The sequence below is a fragment of the Haliotis rubra genome, unplaced genomic scaffold, assembly GCF_003918875.1.
Source record: "Haliotis rubra isolate DU_JTF1 unplaced genomic scaffold, ASM391887v1 Scf95, whole genome shotgun sequence".
Lineage (NCBI taxonomy): Eukaryota > Metazoa > Mollusca > Gastropoda > Lepetellida > Haliotidae > Haliotis > Haliotis rubra.
In genome coordinates, this window is record NW_025767690.1 from 630,931 (window position 1) to 657,348 (window position 26,418).

A 26,418-nucleotide genomic window follows, 5' to 3' on the forward strand; every position below is an offset into this window, starting at 1 on the left:
TACACTAAAGTTAGTCCTAGCGCTAAGGTTGTTTTGTACAACGGCACCCCTGATCCTGTTTGTCAGGTACTTTACTTAGTATGTACTGTAGAAGGTGCTTAGTATTATTTCACTTTACCAACAACCACAGGATATTCATTTGCGCCGTGAAGGAGTTCTGATGCCATCCTCGTGTGTTACGAACCATTTGTTACTCCATTACAGTCAGTGAGTGAGTTTGTTTTACGCCGCACTCAGCAATATTCTAGCTATATGGCGGTGGTCTGTAAATAATCGAGGCTGGACCAGACAATCCAGTGATCAACCACATGAGGATCGATCTACGCAACTGGGAACCGATTACATTTGTTACTATATAGATTACAAGAGTGTCTGTCGCCTGTCTTCCTAACTGACCATACTCACTCGTGAAAATTCAACCACACACACATATCTGTTTGTATATCATTATATCACTGTGCACTATACTTATAGTGTTTCATTACATCTACGCATCTGGAGTATCTCAGGCCTTTAGTTTTATCATTGAATTTACAAAATTTCTGCTACAAATTGTTCTATGGTGACAATAGAAATTGCTGATTAAATGACACATGTGCTCAGTGGTATGTGACACTAACCAAATGTCATCTCCTGGTCGTCATTTCAGTGTCAACATTTTAGGGGCTCTATTGAAAATATGTGAACTTAGCCTTCAGAATACTCTAGTTGTAAGTAATAATAAAATTATGTTGCTTATCCCAGTCTCTCATAATTCTATAAATAATGGCTGGAGTACATTTACTATTGTTATGTTATATAATGTGTACCCTTGGTGAATGTCTGCCTGTCCGTCCGTCCGTCTGTCTTCTGTCTGTCTTCTGTCTGCCTGCCTGTTTGTCTGCGACATGTTGCCAGTGCCAAACCATGCCTATGAATTGCATGTGAGGAGCATACTGAATGAATATTCAACATTTTGCAGTTCAGATTAGTAATACTTTGCTTTGTACAACATATGTCGCTTCTTGGAAAAACTTGATTTGTTTCCGATCTAGTAAGCTTTTCTTGTACGTAAACAACCCAGAAATACTCAGGAATGAAGAGAATATATCATGTTTTCTCCTACTTGACCCAGTGAACCCATAAACGTGAATATAACAAGGCGCGGTCTTAAGTAGGTTAAAGACGCTCGAAAAGAAATGTCCTTTAGCATAACACATGATGGAACATATCAGTGATCAAGACCACACTGTATCGTCATATGAGCGAAATATTCTCAAGCACGACGTTAAACCCAATTTCACCTCACCTCACCACACTGTAACAATGGAATCCAAAAGGGGACACCCTCTCTTATTCCTTTAGCAACAAAACTATATTTCGAAATGCGTCAATGGGACAACAGAGCGATTTGAAATATCGTATTATTTCGCGATAAGGTGCAAGTGTGAAGTGTGCATGTGCGCGTCCGTGTGTTGAGGGTGACAACCCTCTAGATGTCCCGACCGGGATTCCATAGATTGCTGATAGTTGACCGATCACTGAATTTGGATGGGCACGTGGATAATAATAGATTTTACGGCACATCAGCGTTACTACGCACTTCGAGTGATTTGTTTATTTTTAGTACACGACATCTAGGACGGGCTGACCCACGAGGCTGACGCACTTATCCCTTATCCCAAACTAGTTGTGACATGAACCTTGGAACGCGCACCTCCTATTATATAACCTGTTCAACCTGTTTATAGATTATGATATGATTTGCTTCCTGTTGATGGTAAACGTACGTATAGTAGGCTGTATCGATTTTCTGGATTGGTTAGTGATTAAATAATGATCTGAACACCAGTCATCTAAGTAGAAGAGTTCACCGGACAAACAGAGCATTGAATACCGGTTTTCACTGCATCAGTGTCAGAGGAAAGGCTGTTTGTGTTCTGAGGTATGTTTGTATGCTTACGTGTAATAACTGCAAACATGAACAAATATATACTCCAGGGAAAACGCACATGTATCGCCCATAAAGATCTGAGTGTTCTGCAACCCATGTTTGTCGTAAGAGGCGACTAACGGGATCAGGTGGTCAGGATCGCTGACTTGATTGACACGTATCATCGTATCCTGATTGCGTAGATCGATACTTATGATGTCAATCGCTATGTTGAGCCATACTTAAACAGCACATATATAGTAAATACTATCACACGAGCATATCCCCACTACAACATCACCACATGGGCACTATAACACAGAGGATCTATACTATAACACAGAGGATCTATACTATAACACAGAGGATCTATACTATAACACAGAGGATCTATACTATAACACAGAGGATCTATACTATAACACAGAGGATCTATACTATAACACAGAGGATCTATACTATAACACAGAGGATCTATACTATTACACAGAGGATCTATACCATAACACAGAGGATCTATACTATAACACAGAGGATCTATACTATAACACAGAGGATCTATACTATAACACAGAGGATCTATACTATAACACAGAGGATCTATACTATAACACAGAGGATCTATACTATAACACAGAGGATCTATACTATAACACAGAGGATCTATACTATAACACAGAGGATCTATACTATAAACACAGAGGATCTATACCATAACACAGAGGATCTATACTATAACACAGAGGATCTATACTATAACACAGAGGATCTATACTATAACACAGAGGATCTATACTATAACACAGAGGATCTATACTATAACACAGAGGATCTATACTATAACACAGAGGATCTATACTATAACACAGAGGATCTATACTATAACACAGAGGATCTATCCTATAACACAGAGGATCTATGCTATAACACAGAGGATCTATACTATAACACAGAGGATCTATACTATAACACAGAGGATCTATACCATAACACAGAGGATCTATACTATAACACAGAGGATCTATACCATAACACAGATGATCTATACTATAACACAGAGGATCTATACCATAACACAGAGGATCTATGCTATAACACAGAGGATCTATACTATAACACAGAGGATCTATACTATAACACAGAGGATCTATACTATAACACAGAGGATCTATACTATAACACAGAGGATCTATACTATAACACAGAGGATCTATACTATCACACAGAGAATCTATACTATAACACAGAGGATCTATACTATAACACAGAGGATCTGTACTATAACACAGAGGATCTATACTATAACACAGAGGATCTATACTATAACACAGAGGATCTATACTATAACACAGAGGATCTATACTATAACACAGAGGATCTATACTATAACACAGAGGATCTATACTATAACACAGAGGATCTATACCATAACACAGAGGATCTATACTATAACACAGAGGATCTATACTATAACACAGAGGATCTATACTATAACACAGAGGATCTATACTATAACACAGATGATCTATACCATAACACAGAGGATCTATACTATAACACAGAGGATCTATACTATAACACAGAGGATCTATACTATAACACAGAGGATCTATACCATAACACAGAGGATCTATACTATAGCACAGAGGATCTATACTATAACACAGAGGATCTATACTATAACACAGAGGATCTATACCATAACACAGAGGATCTATACTATAACACAGAGGATCTATACCATAACACAGAGGATCTATACTATAACACAGAGGATCTATACTATAACACAGAGGATCTATACCATAACACAGAGGATCTATACCATAACACAGAGGATCTATACTATAACACAGAGGATCTATACTATAACACAGAGGATCTATACCATAACACAGAGGATCTATACCATAACACCAGCTCATTCACATTTAAACATCACCATATCAAAATCAACACTTGATACCAGTGCATCCACACCACACCGCACCGCATCGCCAAACACCACACCCACACCACTCCACTCCACTCCACGCCACTCCACACACCACACCATCCACCACACCACCACACCACACCACACCACACACCACACCACACCCACACCACACCACAACACTACACCACACTGCACTGCACCGCACCGCACCACACGAATCCACACCACACCACCACCGCACCGCACCACATTACACCACTCCACTCCACTCCACAGCACACCACACCTCACCACACCACACCACACCACTCCACACCACCACACCACACCACACCACCACATCACACCACACCACACCGCACCGCACCGCACCAATCCACACACCACACCACAACACACCACCACACCACACCGCGACGCACCGCACCGCACCACTCCCACACCACACCACACCACACCACACCACACCACACCACACCACACCACACCACACCACACCACACCACACCACACCACTCCGCTCCACACACCACACCACACACCACGCCCCGTCCCGACCGCCACGCCCCGCCACGCCACAAACACCACACCACCACCATATCTCAACCACCATATCTCAACCACAACACCAACATATCCACATTACAATCACCAACATATTCACGCCACTATATAATCCCCTTAACACATTCCGAGTACCTCAGCTATGTCCGCTTTTAACCTTCGACAATACCGGTCCAAAACAACCGAAAATGTATGTCAACTCTTCTTATCAACATTAAGTTATTTGATAGTCCTCGGATATGACATACGACTGTCAGCTGACATCCCACTGCCCGTTATCAGTACGATGGTTTCCACGTTGTATCCTTCCCTGACTGAGTGACAGAACAAATACCGTTGCGCAATCGGAATCCTGAACACAAGGGCAGATCAACCTGTGCTTTGTACGGGATCCAGATAGGTATAGACAAAGTCCGGGTGTGTTGAGGCAGTTATCAGCTTACAACGTGACGCCCCTGACAATGACTTGCTATTACTGTGTGTGACTGGCTGTGAAGGTAGGTCAGGACATTTTGGCTCGATATACATCTCAATGGAAATCTAATGATTCAATATTTATATATCTTCAATCTGACCATTAACTTTTCTAATATCCTCAAAGAATAGGTTGTTATGTGTCTGTTAACTGATACATAAGCATGCTAATTAAGCATACGTAATTGTCGTTTATCACACTGTGAGATAAGAACTAAAGTACTGTCGGAAATAGAAAAAAACTTATATGTAGTTGATGTGTGCAAGTGTGAAATATCTGTTTAACTAAGTTCGGCCTAACTACAGTCTCAGTGGTAGGGACATAGGAAACGTAGAAAAAGGACTTTACTCAGGAGAGATTAGTGCGGTAATGAGCAAGGCGGGTTTTGTTCTAAGTCCAAAACGATTTATTTGGAACAGACCATGGCTTTATGCAAATTAGTGTGCGACGATATTGTATTACAAAGGACACTTTTTAAATGCCCAATTTGAAATTAGACGTAGCTTCATTATAAACGATATTTGGCGTAAAAAATAATAACTTTCATGCTGAAACTATTAAGGATGTAGCTACCATGGAGTCTCACTGTCACTATAAAAAGAAACAGATAGGAGGGTTCGTTTCAAAAGCAAAACCTGGACGGGTGTCGCAGACGATCGTTGGGGTCGGGCTAGGGGATAGAGATATCAGCTAAGATAAGAAAATCCTTTAGACAATTATACTGGGGAAGTACACGGCATGTCATAACAATTTACAATTAATATCCAGTCCTGTCGATCTTCGCGATCGGGTGGTCATGCCACCTATATATTTAATTTATTGACATTTAATACGATGCGTTTCTATGGTTATCAGGTATCATACTCTTTTACATATCTCAACATAAACTTCATGAAAGAAAGACACGTAAGATGTTAATCAATAGATGAAGTCAGTCAATACACTTAAAAAAGCACAAAATATCTTTGAGATGACCAATTGTGCTTGTAGGCAGCACGTGCATTTCATGCCAGGTGAGTCGACGGTCCGTCATCAGACCTGTCCGAGCGACCTAATTGCCATCTATAGTCTGATCTATTGTTTTCAGCAGCTATGCGTATTTTTTCTAAGTTTTGCCCGATTTTACGAGTAAACATGCATTTCTGGATATCCTATTACGCATCTCACTGAATGCCCAGTTAGGCCGAAGTGGGTTATTTCGACATATGCTATTTGCAGTTGTGTAAATTTTAGGGATACAGAGTAACAGCCTAAAAACAGTTTTTTTCTATTTCCGACAGTACTTTACCTATGTCACCATGACATACAGACAACCTATGTAATTGGGTGATTAGACAACATGCGTTATAGTGAGTGAGTTTAGTTTTACGCGCACTCAGCAATGTTTCAGAGATATGGCAGCGGTCTCGAAATAATCGAGTCTGGACCAGACAATCAAGTGATTAACCGCATGAGCATCTGTCTTTGCAATTGGGAACCGATGACATGTGTCAACCATGGCAGCGAGCGAGACCACCTGAACCCGTTAGTCGTCTCTTACGACTAGCATGGGTTACTGAAGGTCAACTCTAACCCGGATCATCACGGGTCGTGTTATAGCGAGATAAAGACAATATTCGTCATAGTGTGATATAAACAATATACGATCATAGTGGGATAAAGACAACATACGTCATACTGAGATGAAGAGATCATACGTCATAGTGAGATACAGACAACAGACGTCATAGTGAGATAAAGAAAACATACGCCACAGTGAGATGAGACAGCATATGTCATAGTGAGATGAGACAACATACGTCATAGTAAGATGAAGACAACATACGTCATAGTGAGATGAGGACAACATACGTCATAGTGAGATAAGGACAACATACGTCATAGTGAGATACAGACAACATACGCTATAGAGAGATAAAGAAAACATACGCCACAGTGAGATGAGACAGCATATGTCATAGTGAGATACAGACAACAGACGTCATAGTGAGATAAAGAAAACATACGCCACAGTGAGATGAGACAGCATATGTCATAGTGAGATGAGACAACATACGTTATAGTAAGATGAAGACAACATACGTCATAGTAAGATGAAGACAACATACGTTATAGTAAGATGAAGACAACATACGTCATAGTAAGATGAAGACAACATACGTCATAGTAAGATGAAGACAACATACGTCATAGTGAGATGAAGACAACATACGTCATAGTAAGATGAAGACAACATACGTCATAGTGAAATGAAGACAACATACGTTATAGTAAGATGAGACACTATACGTCATAGTGAGATGAAGACAACATACGTCATAGTAAGATGAGACACTATACGTCATAGTAAGATGAAGACAACATACGTTATAGTGAGATAAAGAAAACATACGCCACAGTGAGATGAGAGACAACATACGTCATAGTGACATGAGACAACATACGTTATAGTAAGATGAAGACAACATACGTCATAGTAAGATGAAGACAACATACGTCATAGTAAGATGAAGACAACATACGTCATAGTGAGATGAAGACAACATACGTCATAGTAAGATGAAGACAACATACGCCATAGTAAGATGAAGACAACATACGTCATAGTAAGATGAAGACAACATACGTCATAGTAAGATGAAGACAACATACGTCATAGTGAGATAAAGAAAACATACGCCACAGTGAGATGAGACAACATACGTCATAGTGAGATGAGACAACATACGCCATAGTAAGATGAAGACAACATACGTCATAGTGAGATGAGACAACATACGTCATAGTAAGATGAAGACAACATACGTCATAGTGAAATGAAGACAACATACGTCATAGTGAGATGAGACACTATACGTCATAGTAAGATGAAGACAACATACGTCATAGTAAGATGAGACACTATACGTCATAGTAAGATGAAGACAACAGACGTCATAGTGAGATAAAGAACAACATACGCCATAGTGAGATGAGACAACATATGTCATAGTGACATGAGACAACATACGTCATAGTAAGATGAAGACAACATACGTCATAGTTAGATGAGACAACATACGTTATAGTAAGATGATGAGACAACATACGTCATAGTGAGATGAAGACAACATACGTCATAGTGAGATGAGACAACATACATCATAGTGAGGATGAGACAACATACATCATAGTGAGATGAAGACAACATACGCCATAGAGAGATGAAGACAACATGGTTTATTGTGAGCTATCGACAACGTCATTGTGAGATTTCGACAACATATGTCCCATTGAGACAGACATAGCATGTCCACACGACTTTAAAGCAAAGTATGTCATAAGGCCCTACAGGTAACACATTCACATGCAGGATGGTGATGGTGTCTCCTCGCTCCATCTTTGCCGCAATAAATTCCTCCTGTAAGATGAGATTACATGAACTGCTGGACAAAAGAAAGTTTCCATTTGAACAAATCCATTCACCCAAAGTTTGCATTGAGTGGGTATATGTTCATGATATTAGTCACTGGTTTGCTATTTCCTGACACACATTTTCACACTGCTATATCATGTATCCGGAATACTTGTTGGAATTGGTCTCTACATGTAGCTTCCTTGTCCCAAGAGGCGATTAACAGAATCGTGTAGTCAGGCTCGATGACTTGGTTGATACATGTCATCATATCCCAGTTGTGTAGATTGATGCTCATAATCTTAACACTGGATTGTTGGGTTCAGGCTCGATTATATATGCACCGCATACGTATAGCTGGAATATTGCTGAGAGCGGCGTTAAACAACAACCAAACAAATCATATAGCTGGAGTGTTGTTCACTTTTCGCATAGAATATGAACATATCTTCATATTTAACCACTCCTTTTCCCTCATTCTCTTTCATTTATTGATCTATTTTCAGAATATACACACCTTCTACAGTAGCCATGGAAAATCCTTCCTTTGACATAGTACTCGATGTGACCGCGCCTAGATACAAACACGTTGTTTCTGTCGTTGAACGCCCCCTACACAGACATGCAAAGATGGGCAACCTATCAGCCCTGCAGAGGCTATTAGCTCAAGGTGCTGATGTCAATGAAACGGACGAACATGGCGATACAGCGCTCATGATTGCAGCAAGGAGTGGACACTGTGAAATATTGAAATGGCTAATGGACAAAGAGTCCATTAAAGTCTGTCATATCAATAACGAAGAAGAAGATGTGTTCCAGATTGCTGTTACAACTTCAGATCAAATCACTGTTTTAGAAACACTCCTCCATGCAACGAAGAACGTTTCAGCAGAGGACCAAACAAACCCAATGGTAAAAGCCATTGCATCTGCTTTAGCCAAAGCAGTTACCCTGGGTTTGATTGACAAAATTGAAATCATCTTAAAATCCAAACCAAGCTTAAATGTTTGCGACGAAGCTGGAAATACAATGCTCCACTATGCAGCAAAGGCAGACAAGGAAGAGGTCATAGTGAAGTTCGGTCAACATTTAGACATCAATGTGAAGAACAGGGAAGGTGATACTCCCCTTCATGTGGCTTGCAGGGATGGGCATCATGAATCAATTACCGCCTTGTTAAACGAGAGAGCAGATCCCCGTCTTCAGAACAGTGTAGGGGATTCAGTGTTGCATTGTTTCATAAGGGCAACAGCTGTCATCCAGGGACAGGACGAGAAATATGGGCAAGTGTTTGATATATTGGTTGACAAATGGACCAAATGGTACATGATGGGAACTACCCACCATGACCCTGAAGATCACAAGAGACAAGCAGTGTACAGTCTGATCAGGGAGACAAAAAATGAGAATCAAGAAAGTTCCATGTCTCTTGCGTTTGAGATGGGAGCTGTTGAAATAATTAAGAAGCTTCTATTCATCCAGGGAACGACTTATATGAGACATCCTTCGCAAGAACAGTATGACGTCACTGACATCACTCCCATAACTAAAGGATCAGATAAATCCAGAGGGTCATGTCTCGAGCTTCTACTCGAACACAACTCCCATGAAACCATTGCTCAGGTTCTTGACATTGAACCCATGAAGAAGATTGAGAAAGTTTACACTTCAACTACGACTTTTATTTATTTTATAATCATTTTCCTCCATACTGTGTACATGTCTGTGTTCAGTTATTCCAGCTCAGTCCTCATGGACAAGCTGAGGACGTCACCTAATGACCATTCCATGGACACAACTACCATCATCTTCTACAGTGTAACACCAATCGAGCCTGTATGCTTCATCTTAGTGTTGGTACATAGGTTCCATTGCTCAAAGCACCCTTGGTCTGGGTCCAGATTTCAAGCGCCGGGGACATTTATGCTTGAGTGTTTCTCCATAATACACCATGTCATATATTCTCTGTTGGTTACTGCAATGCTTTATCAATACTATACTCAGGAACTGTACAGTATGCGTAACACACTGTCCATAACATTGCTCATTGGATGGCTGACAACTCTCAGTTTCACTCAAGGACTTAAGCCTATCAGGTTCTTCTGGAGGATGATCCTACATATGATAATGGTGGATGTCTACAAGATCTTGTTCGTGTATGCCTTTGTGCTTCTGAGTTTCTCATTTGCCTTACATGTGCTTTTTCAGATCTCGACAGCAATCATTCAGATCTATCCAACCCCATTTCATACAATGTTCCTCGTGTTTAGACTTATGTTTGGAATGACTGAGCTTTTGATGACAACTTTGAGATCAACATAAAGAAAGCTGGTGGCTCCCTAGCTCTGCCAATCATCCTTTTCGTGACATATATCGTTCTTGCTTCTATCATCCTGCTGAACCTTCTCATTGCAATGATGAATACATCCTATTCGGACATTCTTACAAATCTGCAGCTTTCCCGAAGGATTGAAACCTTCAAACGTTCGATTCAACTTGAAAGAGCTGTCCCTTTTTTGACAAAGCTATTCAACAAAGCTCTTATCAGATGTGGCGAATTTGATAATCAGAAGAAACGGTTTGTAGAACAGCGAGACGGGCAATTGTGGTATTTGCAGGTTCCACGAAGAATAGTGAAGAAACCGAGGTTAACACATAAAGCCGACCTGACCCTTGAACAGATGCTGACACAGAGAATCGATGCCCTGGATGATGACTTTAAAGAACATTTACAACAGATACACAAAACTTTAGAGAACATTCAAAAGGAACTCGTTTCTAGACGAACGCATGAATGATGAGTTGTTAGTCGTTTACACCACAGGCAACAATAGTGAGCTTATCAAGGCAGAGTCGATAACACAGTCTGTATCAGGCAAGGTTCTGGCAACATGAGCATCCACTTAACCAGGGAGGCCACGACAGCTTGTGCAAGTTCTATCGATCGTTCGTCGGTAGACGATGGTCTTTGTTGGCAGTTTGGTGCAAGTGTCTTTAAAGTTCCATCATTTCGTGTCATCTGACCAAAAAATGTTCCTGAATGTAAATGTATTGACCTAAATAATTTAGCCATTTTGGAGTGCTTAAAAATTGATTTCTCTATTTCGACATTGGTTTGCATATATTTCTGTACTGAAAAGGACATGAAACATGTACAAAGGACATATGTAGATATTTAGAATTGTCATCATTTACGTGAAAAGTATGGTTTTCAAAGCAACTTTGGATATATATTTCTGCAACGCATAAGAGACATGGCGCAGTTATCTGTGAGATCAAGTTACGGCCATCAAGGACGCTGAAGTATGTGCACAAACGTGTATGCACTACCTCACATAAAGTGTCCTGAAGGTTTATTGTACCCAACCAAGGCTACTTTTGAAAACAACCCCAGTAAAATGTGATTAATACAGAAATCTACGAGGATACACGTTGTACCAATAGAACAACAGAAAACAGGCCAGGCTAGGCTCTGTGATACGAGAGAGTAGTTTGGTGAGAAAGCGCAAATCTGAAGGGTTGTTCTTCGGTTTTTCAACGTTCCTCTTGTTAATTTGGTTTGTCATACGGTGGTTAAAATCTGCATGTTTCAGTCACTGAAATGTGGGTAATAGGCTCTGATTTTATTTTTTATTGTTGTCTACTTTTCAAGTTAAATCATTAAAACCCATGAGAATAAAAATGCAACAATGTTTTAGATTATGTTTATAAGCATGAATACACTCTCAATCTCTAAAGTGGAAGCATATTTTGTATTTACTCGTTTTATGTTGCAGTATATTTTTTTCTTCTGGTGATTGTAAGTGGCAGCAAATTGATTAAAGCGCTAAGAAAATACCGGGTGGAGTAGCAGTGACGTAAACAGCGAGTAATTTAGAGTTAACGCCTTTAGTTGTGATATTTTACAGCTATAGATTCACCTGGAATCAGACTTTTCGAGACTTCCTATGAGACGGCAGTTTCAAGAAAGATGGTTGCAGATTTATTAGTGCAGGATAGGGCCTTCAGCGATTTCACTTCAACTTATCTGTTTGTCCAGTGCAGGCGGGATTTCAATTGGATACCTACTGCTCTCAACATTGTTTCATCTTTTTAAACAAGCATGGGCTGATGAATACCAAATTTAATCCGTATCTTCATGGGTTCACCCAACTTATGACCAAGGTTCAATAGCCGGTATTGCCTGTAACTTCTTATTTCTTAGTCCTTATAATGAACGGTCTACTTAAAGCCCACCTGTGTTGATGACTCATTAATTGTGTTGTTTATCGCGGGGATATGATTTGATATGTTGAATACTAGTACTTATGTTTTTCAACCGGTCAAGATATGTCGTGTATTTGAACTGGCAGGTCGTGACCATGTTCATTTTGAGAATTTATTCAGTGTTTCAATTGCCACATTGAGGCTTGTTTCAGAACTATCTAGATATAGATGTGTATCATCAGCATATTGTCCAAGTTTCTGTTCTATATCATTTAGTGTTATTGCCATTTATGTCAGGGTTTGACCTTATCTTAATGCCTCATATTTCAACTGCAAGGATCAATAAATAAGGTGAGACCGGATCTCCTTGTCTGCTTCCCCGTACCTGATGGAAAAAGGAAGATATGTTCCCATTTTGTATCACAGCTGCTGTATTATTACCAGTCAGAATTTGAATCCATTTGATAATATTGGGCCCAAATCCAAACGCTTTCATTACCTGTATTATAAATATTTTGGATTTAATATCAAAGGCCTTTTCAAAACCTATTAGTACTAATAGTCCGGGTTTATTTCATTTTCTGGTTTCAAAGACAATATCATAGAGAAGTCTTATATTTTCACTGATACATCTCCCAGGTATAACCTGTTTGATTCTCATGTACAACTGTATCTAATGTTGATTTAGTCCTGTTTGCTATGCATGTGCTATTATTTTGTAAAGGGAGTTTAGTAATGAAATAGGTCGCCAGTTTTTTAGACATTTTCCGTCTCTATTTGGTTTAGGCAAACAAGTAATAATTCCCCTGTTCATTGTAATAATTAATTCATTATTTGCAAAGGTTTCATTTATATATCTATAACCCCATGGGCCTAAATCTCTCCAAAAGAACTTGAAGAATTCAATGGGGTAGCCATCAATTCCTGGGCTTTTATCATTCTTCATGGAAAAAACAGCTTTATTAATTTCTCCTAAGCTTGGAATGTTAATAGTACTAAAATCTATATAATTTTCTTCCTCCTGTGGGTGCATCTCTCTATACAGATTACTGTAAAATGGTTTCAGTTCATCCAAAATACCACTACCATCTGTAATCAGATCGCCGTTATCTTTCATAACACTACTTATAAGGCTACTAACAAAACTCCTGTTTTCTAGGTGACAAAAATAGCTGGTCGGATTTTCACCTTCTTCATACCATTTGTTTATTTTTAGAAATTGAGTTCTTCTTACAGCTTCCTTATTAATTTGTTCTCCCAAAAAATTCTTAGTACCTAATTGGCCTATATATTTTTCACTTAGATTGTTAAAGTCGCTTCTTATATTTTGAACTAAAGCTTGTATTGTTTCTTCGTGATCTTTTCTGCTTTTTGTCTCTCTCTATGTTTTTAACGTAAGTGGAAAATGAAATTGTTTTACCTCTCGAATTAATTATGAAACTTTCAATTAATAAAGAGTCACATATTTTCAATTCCTGCATTCCATCTTTTATAGGGTTGTTTATTCGTCTTCATTGGCTATATGTTGTAAGGGGGAGGGGGTGGGGTAACCTACGAAAAGGATTGGGTGAGTTACTTGACACATGTCGTAGCTCCTATTTGCGTATTTGGATAGCGACGTACTGTAAATGACGCTCGAATCGGCTGTAACTCAAAACAATGCAGGAGCTTGCACCTAGCTGCGAAGGAATATGAACTTACATTTAGAGTACCACGTCGCTATCCAATATCCAAATATTTGTATGGTCGGTTGGTGTTTAACGCCGCACTCAGTAATCCAACTACATTACGGCGATCTTTATATGATACACTCTGGACATAGTGGAGCAGATAACTGTAACAATCGTTCACCAAAATTGGCACACATACTCCTGGGGGATTGCTCTTTTGATAAAACCCGTTAGCCACCTAAAAATTCAAGATGGCCATTGAATATAAAGAAATATTGCAGTTTGCAATAAAATTGCAGAGACCTGTCCGATTTGAACGATCTTGGTGTCAAATCATACATTTTTGACTATGTAGAATCCGAATTTTGAACCTTGGACTCATTCACTGGCTTCCCTGTACCATATATCGGTCCCAAAATCCTAATATTCAGCAAAATAAGAGGTTCACGATACGTCTGACTCTGCTAAAGTGCATGGTAATGCATATCGCAGTTGTGTTTGAGGTTTTGTATGTTTAGCATCTTTCTGTGCAAGGCTTCCAAACTGAACATGACACGAAGTGGGTGGGTGTGGGTGGGGTGCGGGGCGTTGAGAGACTTGCAGGGGAAGGTGTAGAGTAGTAGCTCAACAGAGCGGACGTCAACGCGGGTGTGCCAGCGCGGGAGAGCCGAACCAATGTACGGGTCTGTACATTGCTTTGCAAGTAGTTACCTGGATGGTGTACAGATCGCACGGGACTTAAATGACACTGGATGAACGATCGAGCTTGGTGTAGGTCATATATTTTTTAGCCCCGAGCCTCGTATCCTATACCATATTGTGCGTGATTGTGATCAAGGGGGCAAAAGGATAACCCCTCGGCCTTGATTCACTAAATACAGATAATTCTTATATTGTGATACCCGGATAACTATTCACCAAGATGGCAAATACAGATATAGGACCGTCTAAATTCCGGACTGACTGGAGCAAGTGTTGTCTTTGCCAGAAGAAGAATACCGAAGAACTCAAGTCACCACGTGTTCAACAACCACAAGAACATGACAGCTACACTATGATTGCGACTAACATTCCCTTCGTTCACGCAATTAATGAGATACCGACTGTTCAGGATCCAGCCAGACTTGATGAAACTTTTAGGAGGAACAATACGCAATATCACCAAAGTTGTCGCCTTGTGTTCAATAATACAAAACTTGAGAGAGACAGAAATGACACTGTAATGACTATGTCTGCTATATAATTCTACATTGTGAACAATATATGTACAACAGGAATCAGTTCTTTTCCACACTTTTAGATCTTTTTCATGTCATTGTGTCTGTACAAATGTTACTGCCAGAAGGTGAAATGCTGTCTCTCTTTTCTGGAGGTGAAATACCGGTTACTGAGCACGTAGATGAAATGTAATGCAGATGTATGATTGTCCTATTTTGTAAATACCTGTATTATTTGGTATTCTCACTCAAGAGTGCATTTAAGATCTTTCCTTGCCTTTTGCTCTGTACATGTGTGTACCCGCCTTGCGAAATAAAGATATTCATTCATTCATTCATTCATTCATTCATTCATTCATTCATTCATTCATTCATTCATTCATTCAAGACACACAAACATCAGTATCAACAAGAACTGGGATACACAGTCCACAATTTCGTTAAATCCCATTTACTGCGATACACATGCTCCCGGTTAATGTGTAAACGTAAGGCGATCCTTGTGCGGAATTTGATTTAGTATACATTTTTTGAAGGGAAACAATGAACATGATAATCATCTTCTATGAAGCCTCCAGCATTAGTACCAAAGCCTAATGCTGCCACTTTTGTAGCATAAAACAATTGTTACAGGGAATGTTCTCGTTGTTTCAATTGATTTTTCGTTACCTCGATTACTTTTTCGTTGCTTTTCTGTAAAACTTGAAATTTCGAGCATTTACTCGTTACTTCAAGTTTCTGTCAAAAACTTGAAATTTCGAGTATTTACTCTTTACTTCCAGTGTTTTCTCGTTACTTCAATTATACTTTCATTACTTCGGTTATTTTCTCGTGGCTTCGAATATTTTCTCGTTGTTTCTATTATTTTCTCGTTGCATCACATTTTTGTCACATTGTACCCATCGAACCCAGGTCTTCACGGTACCCAGCAACACTAGGCTACCTCACCACCCGGATCATGTCGATAGCTGCGTGGGGAAACGAGAAATGACGAGAAAAAGACTCAGCTCAGGTGAAGTATAGGCAATGATTTATCGCCAGAACTCACTGACCATTCCTACATTAGATATAAATTCAGATGCAAAATAATCAGTTATTCAAAATATTCGGCATGGCTTTGTATCACCGAAAAAAAGATATGAAGTTATTTTTACGGTACATTGCTGAAGTACTGATATTATAATGTAAAAAATAAGACGAAAACAATGGAACGATTTTGGCAGAACTGAGGAGTATGAAATTCGTTGCTACCATGTTGTCACGTCTACGAGAACAAATAGCGGAAGACAACTGCACACATCCACGCATTGAGAAATGGATATATTCATAATGGAGTCAAATATGTCAGTATTAGCTGCAATCTATCGGAACGTCAGGAAACAGCATACTGAAAGGGCGAGTGAATATGAAACCTTTGAATCAGAACGTAACCTACAGGAAATGGACGTACCCCATTATCTCAAATTGAAATCTTTTTAATAAAACAACAACAGTATTTCTGTGAAAGTATTTGTTCATGCCGAAAACCCCACATGGGTACAATGTGTGAAACCCATTTTTGGTGTACCCCACCGTGATATTGCTTGAATATTGCTAAAATGCGGCGTGAAACTAAACTCACTCTCTCATGCCGAAAAATATAATAGAAAAGATATTTTTGAAATGTGGAATTGGTTAATTCCGTTAAACCATAAAGCTGTACAAGTGTGGTAAAGGAATGAGTGAGTGAGTTGAGTTTTACGCCACATTTAGCAATATTCCAGCAATATCACGGCAGGGGATACCAGAAATGAGCAGTAGCAGTAGCAAGTCAATGTGGAAGTTGGTCCTGTGGCTTGTTCGTTAAAAACCATGCAGAGCCAGCCAATTGTTAAACCTAATGAAATCTTTTGTTTGGTAAACTGAATGATTAACAAGCTCCAAGTGACATTAAGTACAACCCGTGAAGAGCCGAGTTAGAATTGGTCTTCAGTAACCCTGCTTGTCATAAGAGGCGACTAACGGGATCGGGTGGTCAGGCTTCATGACTTGGTTGACACGTGCCATCGTTTCCCAATTGCGTTGATCGATGCTCATGCTGTTAATCTGGATTGTCTGGTCCAAACTCGATTATTTACAGGCCGCCGCCATATAGCTGCAATATTGGTTAAACAAACCAACCAACATTAAAATACACTATACCGTGCAGTGAATTCATGAACTCTTATAATTTGTAATTCGAGTTGACAGCAGCACCGTTTATGCATTTTGTATATAGTCTAGTATATGATGTGAATAAAATATTAAAACATTCCGGTCTTTTTTGTTTTGTTCTGAAACCAATGGTGTGAATATTATAACATGAAGGCTACTCCAAAACCTGGCACTTAGTCCAATAGGAATTGAAAGCAAGAATACAATAGTACATATTTCTTACTTAAATGCATACACGTATGTGACGTAAGTAAAGAATTGAACTATACCCTGAAACTCACGTGCTCTTACAACATTCAAGGCCTCAGTAAAGCTTTAGAAATGTGTCATGGCAGACACGTGTAAGAGTAAGTGAGCGATTCGGGCTACTTGGCTACACCACCGCTGCAGATATATGTCCAAGCAATATAGCCAAGCCAACGTACAGCAGTAGTAAACACTGAAAACATAAACAACACTTTGATAATGTATTGACCAAATCGTTAGTAGCGCTACGACATTCGTAAGCCTATGATAACCTATAGAGTAACGACAGGTCTTAACATTACGAACGCTTTGTGGATCGGCTCCCAGATACATAGTTGGTCCCTAAAATAAGTCTCTTGGATAATCAAATAGACGCCAAACGTATAAATAACAAGTGTGTTAAAATTTAAAGTCACATCGGCAGTATTTCAGTCATATCGTGACCCAAATAACTAACTAGTATTACAGACACTTTGACTTGACAAAGAAGATCTAAGTTTATCAACATTTTCTAAGCAGTAATTATACTCACAAATGTTATGAAAGTTACTAGGTCAAAATAGTAACTCTCAGCAAATAGTTACTTAATAATCCAGCCAATCACCGGAAGGTTGGTTATCTGAGGGGTTTTTTTTAAAGAGACGGAATGTAATAGACTCCAGTAGAAAGTTCAACTCAATGCCACCAGAGTAAATACAGAGTGCCAGCGCAGAGGAATGCCAAGTCTTGGAGATGGGAGGGATATTTTACAAAACTTCATTATGCATGCACAATTTAAGTTGTATCCATATATCTACAAAACGAAATTTCGGTCGTGCCTGTTTCATATTTTGGACAGTTTGAAATTCCGTCTGTGTGGAAGGTGCGTACAGCAGTTAGAATACACCGCACGTTTTATACCTAATTAATAGTCCCACTTCGACGTCCATTCCTCTTCCCAACCCCGTAAACACAGATATAAACAACACACAATTTGGCTTCTCTCAAGCCCACAATCACGTGAGCATAATGTATGCTGTAAAAACCTGTAACGTTAGGGTGTATACTTTCACATCTTTGTACTAAATATAACAAATAAAGAGCAGAGTGCATTGGTGGAATAGGCAACATAACAGGTAACCCGTAGGACTCTGCCCAATCTTAAAAACGTTTAAAACCCAAATTGTACTCTTGCACCGTGTTAGCCGACCTGGCCTCGTTTAACACCGAGATCTGTCACTTCGAACTTAAGGCTATCAGGCAGGGTCCTGATAACGCCATCATATAAAGTAAATAAGATATCTGAAACACAAATCTCGTGTTAAAGGCCATGAGCCAGACAATTTTTTGGTACAAATCTGAGGGACCAAACACTTTTATGTTTTTTGAAGTGGTTATGGTCTCTACATATCAAATATGTATGATGGCCATGACGGTTTGGTAGCTCAGACTCAGAACGAGGCTAAATCCAAGATGGCCGCCAAAAAACCCTAAATTTTCCCAAAATGTCAATTCCAAGCTTTAATCATGAGTAAAGTTCAGCAAATAGGTTGGAAATAAAAAAAGGGAGGAAAATCGGTGCTAACATGATTAAAAAGATTTAATTAATATCAAGTTGTCCTACTTGATACCTTTTAAATCATATTTTTTCCTGCTTTTGTAAGAGTCAAAATTGTAAGTTCAAAGAACGTTTTCAAAAACTTATTCTGAAATTATTCTGAAGACAGATCTTTAATTTCAAAGAGTGAGAGCACCTTCAAGTTCCTTATTTTGTGTAGTGATAGTCACTGTTCCGCATCATAAACATCAGATTCATCAGTGTCACTCTTCGGCATGTTATGGTCCATTGTTAAGGCACTGACAACTTGGCAGTTTACAGACTGTTGTGCACTTGCATGAAATGAACTCAAGAACAGCATCTGGAGCAAGAGGTCCTGTCATATAGCAAATCTTTATGTGACCATTTTCTTCCACCTATCCATGACCATCTGTTGCACCTGCAGTTGTATATTCAGCTTTTCCAGACATTTGCTGCATATTGAAGCTTGATAGTTTGCTCTCGGGACATACATAGATAGACAATCAAAGCAGGGTGGCAATTGTTCTTATTCAGTTGTCCCTTTTCCCACTTCAAATAAATGGTAGCACAATTGATTGACATCCCTTATGGAAGAACCCGAGGCATACAGGCGGATTGTGAAGGATTGAAGTGAGTCGATCAAACCTGGTAGCACAGTCCACTCATTCCCAAGTTGTTGGAAAGCCTCTTGATCTTGATATTCTTCGCTGTTGACAAGAAGTTTCAATGCATTGACCTTCCTTCTGCCTCCATAAGAACTGACACTATCACATACAGTGTATGCGTGTAGTCCAGGAACGGCCTTGCAAACTCTTTGAACAAACGTCATGCAACTTTCTTGATATAAATGAATCTTTGGCGATATTTTGTACCAGCTTTGATGTAAATATTGGTTGCAATGTCACTGTTCTTTGCTAAGGACAAGACAAAGACATCTGTGTCATCTGAGGAAATGGCAACTGATTTTGCAGGATCCCTAAGATGCATGTTTAGCATGCAACAGCATCTGTGTGTCTGTGTCTTCTTGCGTAGTTGACAAGGATTCAACTTCAGCTGCAGATTCAGAGGTTACTCTGTAGCCCTTCCTTCCACATGTCACACACACTATTCTGTCTTCAAGTTTGACCCTGGAATGAGGAAGCTGCCAGTCTTGAACAATGAAGTGGAATATTGAGCACACTCCAAACATGAAAGTGAATTTTGTAAATGTGACATTACACTGGAGGTGGGTATTTAGTAATTGTTCTACATGAAATAATTCATGTACTAAACTCTATTTGTGGATGAGTTATACATGTTTGAAAATACAACATTTTCGCAACAGATTTCTGGGTTAGGCGTTTCTTTTTTGGAATAGTATATATGTGTATGTACTACTCTGAAAAAGTGAAGGGACACGTGATTCTTCATATCAGGGACTAATATACCACATGTTGAGGTACAATATTGAGCAAACCTTATGGATAACAACGTTTATTTAGTGAGCGCGACTTTTCGATACACCTGTGTCCTTTACATTCCTGCTTGACAATCATACAAGAATCTCTATCGAAACATCGCACGCACAAAATAGAAAAAGTTGTTATCCGTGGAGTTTGTTCAATATTGTACGTCCTAATTTCTAAGAAGACACGTGTGGAGGTGCTTTAAAACAGGTCATCATGATCTGTTAAGACTGTATATTATTGAGGGAGGGTTGGACTGGATTTTGATCATTGGATTTTGTCATGCCCCTCAAAAAAGTTTGGTATTGAAAAATTCTCATTGCATACTCCTTGAATATTAGTAGTTGTTAAAGTTAACATATTATACATAAAACACATGACGGAAAACATGCCCAACAGCCACCAAATTACCTAGATTTCACATTTTATCAAATGACAAACGTTTAGACCAATGTAATGGACAATAGTTATTAAAATTGTCTTGGTGTCATCTCAGGCGTAAATCATAATCTCAAACTATTTATAAAGTAAAATATTTACAATGTAAAATACAACATGAACACCGTTCAACTGATTATATATAAAGAAATGAAAAAGTTACAAAAAATAGTAGAACTCTAAATTGGTCCCTCTCTGTCGGAAACATTTCAGTTAAGGCAAAGAAAGCTTTAATATCTATATACAAAATGCCTCTGTAGTCTTAAAGATTTGTCATATGATATCTACTTCAAAATATTCGACTGTAAGATACACTTATATTTTTATATGGGTCAGAATTATGGGACTTTCATACACAAAATTGCTTGGAAAGGATATTACTTTATGCATGTAAAAGATTCCTTGGTTTGCGAATGTCTACACCAAATACAATTGTCCTTGGAAAGATTGGTAGATACCCATGCGTACACACTTAAACGCTGTATTGCTTTCTGGTTAAAGCTCCTCTCCATGCCCTCTTCTCGCTACCCATCAAAAGCTTACAAAATGTTACCTAATTTAGATTTAAACGCAAGCACCGAGCGTTTAATTGGGCTTCACATGTGAAAACAGTTCTATTCAGATTTGGGCTTGGCTATGCGTGGATATGGCAGGGAGTTGGAAATAAACAGTATTTCTTAAATTTACTTACTAAGGAGAGGCAAATATTGCTTTATACAGGAGTGGCATGCAAAACTCCATAAAAGTCCCTGTACGTTTACATATTCCCTGTTTAAAGACATTTCCATGTGTGTGAATCATATGTACGCTGTCTCAGTAATAAGAACGTAAGAATAGCCTAATCACAGTTTCGTTCAGTTTATTATGATTTAAGGTGATATAAGGGAAACTTTCATAACAAACCTCCTGTGTGCAAATACTGTAAATTAAATGTCCTTGGAGACGAACACCATGTCCTGCTATGATAATTATAGTAGCATTAGAAGCAAATATATACCCAGTTATTTTACAAAACAACCATCAAAACTCATATTTGTCCAGCTATTATCAACTGCTAATCGTATATTAATTGAACATATTGCTTTGTTTATCAATCATGCGATTTTGAAGAGATATTCACTCTGCTGTTGAAGTTTGCATATATTTGTACTATGGGCCTGTGGCCATCAGTTCTGAATATAAGTTGATTGATGTGCAAAATGTGGAAATAATTGTGGCTCTATGAATCACAATTAGGTTTAGTAATATGCGTATGTACAGTTACATATGAGCAACACGATTGACCAATCTACATGCAGTAGAGAACGTGATGAAGGTTTGAATTCAGTGTTCCTGGGGGATAAGCTCAATATTTGTCTGGTGTATTCTGGCGGATCGAGAATGAGGTATGTATGTAGAATATCCAGTTGTCTTTTACGTTAATATTTAGAACCTTATAAAACAACTCTCAAAGTTTGTGATGTTTACGATTCTGGTGAGCTCCAATTGGTCCCCTCCATTTCAGCGCTTGGGTTGCAGAAATGTGGACTGGTGAACTTCTACAAACTACTTCAAGCACTGTCGTTTTAGAAACTTGCGTCATTTGTATTTTATTCATGTACATACATCTATAATATAATCATTTTATGTCTCCCGTAACTCTATTAAGAGTGGCTCATTACATAAACTCTGTCAAAAAAGAAACGCAACCCCTGTATTTTAGAGATTTTGATCTGAAGTTTTAGGACGACACGGCATTTTTATTATTTAAGACAGAAGTCTGAAATTTGGCAGAATAATAACCCAGATGGGCATGTTTAAAATTGTCATTTCAAAAGTCATCTCACAGACACCAGTTTGTCACCAGGGGGGCGTCTTTCTCAGTATCTCGTACGAGCACCACGCGCTGCAATCACTGCACGGCATCTCCTTGGACAAGAACGGATAAGACGCCGGATTCTTTCCTGGGAATGGCTCTCCACTCCTCCTGCAGTGCAACGGCGAGCTGTTGCAGCGTCTGTGGCGGCGGCTGACGTTGACGTACGCGTCGATCCAGAGTATCCCACAGGTGTTCAATAGGGTTGAGGTCTGGTGATTTAGAGGGTCATGGCAAGACATTGACGTTGGAATTCTGCAGAAAGTTCATTGTTGCACGTGCAGTATGAGGCCGGGCGTTGTCCCGTTGAAAAATCTGTGTCTGTTGGTCAATAATCGGGAGAAGGTGAAGCTCTAACACGTGGTTGATGTAACGTTGGGCTGTCAGGTTCCCTGGAACGATCACCAAGTCTGATTTCTGGTTGTATGAGATGGTTCCCCAAACCATGACGCTTTCTCCGCCAAATCTGTCCACCTGTCGGACGCAGATGGGCGCAAAACGTTTATGACGTCTCCTATACAGACGCTGTCTTCCGTCGTGACGTTGCAAAAGAAAACGTGATTCATCAGAAAACCAGATTCGCCTCCAGTTTTGTCAAGTCCGTATCCTTACGTTGTTGCACCACCTGAGTCGTCAGCGTCGATGTAGGGGGCGTAGTACAGGTCCAACAACTGGTCTACAGGCACGTAAACCCGCTTCTTTCAGACGGTTCCTAATCGTTTGAGCTGACACTCTCCTCAAACCTGGTATTTGTGTGGCACTCACGGTTGGTAGGGCATGCCGATTACGCAGGTGATGGACCCGGATGTACCGATCTTGAAGGGGGGTCGTGATTCTTGGCCTTCCAGTTCTCGGGCGATCGTTGGTCAAATTGAAGTTGTTGAAGCGGTTCCAAAGTCGGGATATCGTTGTTTTGTGAACATTTAGGTGCCGTGCAACAGTTCCAAAACTTTCTCCGGCTTGAACACGACCAATGGCGATATTTCGGTCGGCAGCACTCAATCGTGGCATTTTTTAACACAGCTTTTCGGCGACAAATGAATGAATATAATACGGAAGCACATGGGCTTTTATACACCCCTACATTAACTGCCATTTTCATGATTTGCATGTGTTTTTTTTTTTTGTGCGAAGTCACCATTAGGGTCATTTCATGCGTTGTGACGGAATAAGCAATAAAATACACTTATGCGTACAAATGCAGTTGTTTGGATGGTAATCTTCATTAATTACGTGTATCATTTCAATACATTCGAATAAAATTTAGTTTGGAAGCAATAACTTCATTCAAACGAATTTTTCATATCTGAGGACAGGGGTTGCGTTTCTTTTTTGACAGAGTTTATTTTATTGTCATTGTTTTGTGTGCATATACTTCTAATTATGTAATGAGGTGAGACTTTAATAAACTATCTGACTGCGTTTCGAAGTATTCCTTCTGTAGTCAAAAATCTCAATATCAGTGCGATCATTTCAGTCTCTTTCAGACCACGGATTATTCCAAGTATTAGCCTTGATCTCTTCAAAGTCGATATGAGTGTTTGATTATTTGTCGTGCAGGTCTTCTTTCTGCTTAAAGCTATTTTAAACTGCTTTGATAAATACTTTTGAGATGGTGTCACCCCACTCACTTATCTAAGAGGTTATAATTTTGTAGGTCAACACAACCATCTTGTGTTAGACAACATGAAAATGTTGCCCTTCAAAATATGTCTTCGTGTACAGCCATCAGCTAGTTTCGTTGCAACCCAAGCCTTGCTTGTATGGTTCAAACTGAACTATTTACATGTCTTCATGCACAGATGGCAGGTGGCCAAGCAAGGATGACTACTTGATAATAAAGGATAACGGCATGTGTAAAAGTGCCATGTCAGCTGATATAATCTGTAGATGTATTACAGACTGCCGTTGAGTCAACATTGTTGTCTCATGGCCAGATGTAGCGTCTCTGACGAAGGATTTTCAATATCAATTGATTGTCATTACAGGGTATGCATGAAGATCCGGATTAGAATTGGTCTTTAGCAACTCATGCTTGTCGTAACTAACGGGATCGGGTGATCAGGCTCGCTGTCTTGGTTGACACATGTCGATGCTCATGCTTTTGATCATTGAATAGTCTGGTCCAGACTCAATGATTTACAGACCGCCGCCATATCGATGGAATATTTCTGAGTGCAACGTTAACAAAAACTAACCAACCATATGTAAATGTATTGTGAACTGACGTTGAGTCAACCACAGGCAAACTGTAGCGCAAACAATCTTCCTATGTGCGAGCGAAGTGAGCAATGGATGGCAACTTCCTTCCCTCGCTTCGGTTCGAACAATAGTTTTAATGTCAAAATAAAATATGGCCACCATCAAAGGTAGACACCCATTTCCTCATAGGGTTGTGCTCACACATTTCCAACCTCATATTCAATTATTACTGACGTAATATTTAAATCAACAATTTAAGCGCCACTCGTGGCATGTCAAACCATTCTTCGCCTATTATCTATACCAAAAAGGAATTGTTAAAAATGAAGCTTTTTGTTGTGAAACTAAGAAGTTTTGGAATGATCTTCAAATTTGGATTAACTCCCATTTGATACAAAAAGTTAATTTGACAAAGAATTTGGTGTATTTTGGTTCCTTAAGTAAAAACCCATTACTTAATCATATAATCATTTCAGCAAAAAGACATATTTATGTCTCTTCTTTGACAAACAACTACCAAAATGCAAGAACCTTTTAAAGACTTTAATAGATATTTTTCTGTTGAAAGCTTCATTGCCAAAAGAAAGAATGAAATGAAGAAATTTGAAAATAAATGGCATCCATTATTCCCAGTATTCAAACCTGACCTGTGTATGCAGCAACCGCTTTTGTAAAATCTTGATCTGTTTCTCCTTTTGAAAAATATCTTTGTTTTAGCTATGTATTGATTTATTAGTTAACATACAGTTATTAGAATTTAAGATTGTAATTTTTTTTATTTTGTTCACTCATTACTCACGTATTAAATGTGAATATAAGTAGAACATAACTCCAGATTCAAAGACAGGTGAACAGTTAGTAGTTTGTCAAGTCACCATGGGCAGCAATGCAGGCTTCAATGAGGCGGGGCATACTACTGATCAAAGAGGTTAGAAAGTCGTGATCCATGCTGTCCTAATATCGGACCACCTCTTCTTTCATTTCAGCAATATTTGTCAGATGTTTCTTATTGACACTTTCCTTCATAAGTTCCCAAACATTTTTTATTGGATTTAGGTCAGGGCTATAGCTTGGCCAATCTAATAATGTCATATTTTGGGGCCG

At 39.1% G+C, this 26,418-nt stretch overlaps 1 protein-coding gene across 1 annotated transcript; it reads left to right on the forward strand.

Annotated features, from left to right (window-relative positions):
- The first annotated feature begins 1,688 nt into the window (after positions 1 to 1,688).
- On the forward strand, positions 1,689 to 13,818 carry LOC124264892 (transient receptor potential cation channel subfamily V member 3-like). Its single transcript, XM_046699670.1, is given in 3 exon segments — positions 1,689 to 1,924; positions 8,791 to 10,574; positions 10,577 to 13,818. Coding segments are annotated over 2 exon segments (2,265 nt in total). The 5' UTR covers positions 1,689 to 1,924; positions 8,791 to 8,815; the 3' UTR covers positions 11,083 to 13,818.
- The last annotated feature ends 12,600 nt before the right edge of the window (positions 13,819 to 26,418 follow it).